Raw genomic sequence first — 4,136 nt, 5'->3', positions numbered from 1 at the left:
TGGTGGAGTCTCCTTCTCTAGAGACCTTTCAAAACCTTCTCACGATAACTTGGATGAAACCTGCTTTGTTCTGCAGATCAAGCTTACTGAAAAGAACATTATTAGTTCATTATTTATTACCAGAGTACAAATTTATTATAGCAGTACCTGTATTAAATCTATAAAGCTGTCTCTTCTGTTATGAATGTGATTTTTTTTTTTTTTTTAAGGCAGCTAAGAATGGAGCAACGGGTGTTGAGCTGGATCTTGAATTTACTGCAGATGGTGTTCCCATTCTAATGCACGATGAAACAGTAGAAAGAACAACTGATGGGTCTGGAAGACTGTGTGACTTGACTTTTGATGAAATTAGGAGACTTAATCCATCCGCAAAACACAAGCGAGGGTAAGTGAGCTACTGCTATTCTGAAAGTACTGTTTCAACTGTGAAAACAAAAATCTTCATAAAATTATTGATTTGATCTACCACTGATGAAAATTTTTGTAAATTTAGAACTTGGAGTCCCATATGTTACTTCTCATTTGATTTTAGAAGCGTATAAGACTGTATCTCCTTACCCGTCCCTGCAATAGGACCAGTGAAGCAGAGTCAAGGTAATTGGCCTTCGAGGACAAAATCCACAGGCATCTAATGTGAAACTGGTTAATCTTTGCATAAGCTTCTCCTAAATTGACTGCAGGACCCTAAAGATACTGGGAGTTTCATATGTCAAAAATGGCTTGAGTAATTACTTCTAAAATTAATTTTATTCACATATATTTATTGACTGATTGTGTCTTGGAGGTTCTAAATGTCAGGATTATACTGTTGAGAAGGAACCAGACAGATTTCCTGGGTAGTCTTGGGTAGGAGCTGTGACCCCAGTGGCTGCTTAGGTCCTTTCCAGTGGTATGCAGGGGGAAATATTTTTATATTTTAATAAATTTTTGATAACAATGCAACTTCTTCATAAGAGAATCTGTTTTAGAGGAAGAACTGTTAGTGTGTTCCTTGTATTTCTGAGTTACTGCATTAGGGCTATTTCCAGGCCCTTGTAAATGTACCACCCATGAGTCTCTGGTGGAATTGTCATCTTCCCTGTCTTGTTACTGGAAAAGTGGTCACTGGAGCCAGTCGGGGAGAACTTCCACGTCGGCAGTTGCTGCTGATCTGCTGTCATTCTCGGGATGTCATGGTTTAACCCCAGCTGGCAACTGAGCACCACACAGCCGCTCGCTAGCTTCCTCCTCGTGGGATGGGGGAGAGAATTGGTAAAGTGAGAAAACTTATGGGTTGAGATAAAGACAGTTTAATAATTGAAATAAAATAATAGTAATTAAAAAAACCTGTAATTAAAGGGAAAATAACAAGAAGAGAGAGAAATAAACCCCAAGAAAGACAAGTGATACAAATGAAAGAAACCACTTCCTCACCACCAACCGACGGATGCCCAGCCAGTTCCTGGCCCCCTGGCCAGCTTTCCCCCCATCACACTATATGGTATGGAGCGTCTGTTTGGCCATTTGGGGTCAGCTGTCCTGGCTGTGTCCCCTCCCAGATTCTTGTGCCCCCACAACCTTCTCCGCAGGAGAAACTGAAGAGTCCTTGACTTAGTGTAAGCGCTACTTAGCAACAACTAAAACATCAGTGTGTTAGCAACACTGTTGTCATACTAAATCCAAACCACAGCGCTATACCAGCTACTAGGAAGAAAACTAACTATCCCAGCTGAAACCTGGACACAGAAATAACTTATTGATGTGTGAAGGAAGCTGCTGCTTCTACATCCTAAGGTTTTCTTGCTTATTCCGTCAGAATCTGTGTTTCTGGCTCAGGGCTAGGGAGCACAGTCCAAGCAGGGTGAAGTGGGTGTGTAGGTGGTCAGCAGTTGGGACTGAATGCTTGTTTGTGGGAATTGAGGAAGAAGGTGAAGAACTGAGGTTAGTGTTCTGGTGTGGGACACGGGGTCAGTGAGATTAGGATTAGACCTTGAATTTGGGAGGATTTAATTGTCTAGTGGAATTCTGGGGAAGAGGAGGTGTGCACATACCCTTCTGCATGTACAGCTTTTTACTGGGTGTAAAGCAGTAAGAACCAGTGCTGCCTGTGCTAGTGGTACTTGATCCTAGCTCTGATACTACTTTATCAGCACACTATGTTCAGGAATCCCCAGGAAACAGCTCTGTGTAGTTGGGGATGTGTATGTGCACTTGCGTATCTTGACTGCATTCCAGTGAGGAGCTCTCTGTTTCTACAGGAGCAAATTCCAGGGTGAAAAGGTACCAACTCTGAGAGAAGCTGTTGTGGAGTCTATGCATCACAATCTTATTATCTACTTTGATGTCAAAGGCCATGCAAATCAGGTACCACTTACTGTACTAAGGCACCTTCCTTCAGCCTTCCTTTGGCTTTCTAACCAGCTTTTTTCTTGGTCTACAGTCCCTTCTCTAATGTGAGTGAGACTGGGTCTGCTATTTGTGTTCTCCAACGTTGGGCTGCAAAGCAAAGACAGCATGTTCCTTCATCCCATGCCATTGTCCTGGGAAGCTGCAACTTAAAAAATTAGCGCTTGACTCGCGAGTGTCGAGTTCAGCCTGGCACCACCATGAAACAAAGGAAAGTGAATTTGCTGCCTGTGCTGAGGGGGAATGCTGGTATCTCATCTTCATCCTCTAACTAGGGATCCCGCTTGTCTATAATTTGCATTACTGAAGGGAGATATAGGTGATCAATAATGAACATTTTATGCAAATTAGAATAATTCTTTTCTTTAGTATAGCAAAATATGGAAATACATTGATTTTCCCTTTGAACTAAACCCTAGGCAGTACTTCAGAACTTTATCCACAGTACATTTAAGGGTGTCTCAAACACAGAGAATGCTACTCACGAAGATGCTTCGAGGGCTGGAGCACCTCTGCTATGGGGACAGGCTGAGAGAGTTGGGGGTGTTCAGCCTGGAGAAGAGAAGGCTCCGGGGAGACGTTATAGCACCTTCCAGTGCCTGAAAGGGGCTACAAGGAAGTTGGGGGGGACTTTTTACAAGGGCCTGTAGTGACAGGACAAGGGGTAACGGGTTTAAATTGAAAGTGGGGAGGGTTAGATTAGATATCAGGAAGAAGTTCTTCCCGGAGAGCGTGGGGAGGCACTGGGACAGGTTGCCCAGAGAAGCTGTGGATGGCCCCTCCCTGGAAGTGTCCAGAGTGAGGCTGGATGAGGCTTGGAGCAACCTGGTCTAGTGGAAGGTGTCCCTGCTCATGGCAGGGGGTTGGAACTGAATGGTCTTTAAGGTCTCTTCCAACCCAAACCATTCTGTGATTCTACTCACTGCTGTAAACAGAATCAAGAAAAGGACTTCTATTGCCAACAAAAACTGTGTTAATGTTACTGCGTTAATGGTGTAAACACGATGCTGTTTTTCTTCTCCCCTCTTTCCGTTTCAATCTTGTTACACGAAACAGGAAAGTATTTTTTTAAAGGGGATTATTTTAAAATATCTTTGAAGTGCAAAGTAAATATAAGTGTATGTGCAAATATAACGTGTGTATCTCTAATTGGCAGGCAGTTGATGCCCTAAAACAACTCTACCTGGAATTTCCGCGTTTGTATAACAACAGCGTAGTCTGTTCTTTCATGCCAGATGTTGTTTATAAGGTGATGTTTCCTAAAAGTTTGTTTTGGATTGTGTTAGTTCTGTCTGGGAATTTCAGTAAGATATACAACTCCCAGTTCCAGATTACTTTGGGTTAAAGGGTTGTTATAATTACCAGGATTTTAAACACAGATGAAGCATAAATCCTGTCTCCTGTGTACTCTTACTGGATCACTCTGGGCATTAGATACACGTATTCTCTCTACAGCCATTCCCTCCATTCTGAATGTTCCTTAGAAAAAAGCTCTTACAGTTGGCATATGGCCAAGTATCTATGTCCAAGGTACCAGTTAAATGAATCTCATATTTTGATGTAAATGTAGACTATTCTTAAAACTATTTCCTAATTCTTGTTGTCAAGTCCACTTACTATGTGGTTTATTCCCTTGCATGACTGTTCTGCAGGTTTTTTTTTAACATAGAGCAGTTGCTTATTCAGTATGTTCTAAGGAAAAAACAGTAAAATATAAACAGCTGTCTAAAAGAGTTACAAAAGTTGGCGGG

At 42.1% G+C, this 4,136-nt stretch overlaps 1 protein-coding gene across 1 annotated transcript in view; it reads left to right on the top strand.

Annotated features, from left to right (window-relative positions):
• Nucleotides 1-209: 209 nt before the first annotated feature.
• Nucleotides 210-4,136, top strand: part of GDE1 (glycerophosphodiester phosphodiesterase 1) — a gene marked incomplete at its 5' end in the record, with an annotated part of 4,912 nt that continues 985 nt past the window's right edge. The window contains 3 exons of the mRNA XM_010161193.1: nucleotides 210-385; nucleotides 2,238-2,343; nucleotides 3,542-3,634. Coding sequence (XP_010159495.1) covers nucleotides 210-385; nucleotides 2,238-2,343; nucleotides 3,542-3,634 — 375 coding nt within the window. The remainder of the gene's footprint in view (nucleotides 386-2,237; nucleotides 2,344-3,541; nucleotides 3,635-4,136) is intronic.

Source organism: Eurypyga helias, unplaced genomic scaffold, assembly GCF_000690775.1.
Source record: "Eurypyga helias isolate BGI_N326 unplaced genomic scaffold, ASM69077v1 scaffold16911, whole genome shotgun sequence".
Lineage (NCBI taxonomy): Eukaryota > Metazoa > Chordata > Aves > Eurypygiformes > Eurypygidae > Eurypyga > Eurypyga helias.
This window is presented reverse-complemented; position numbering and strand designations above follow the sequence as displayed.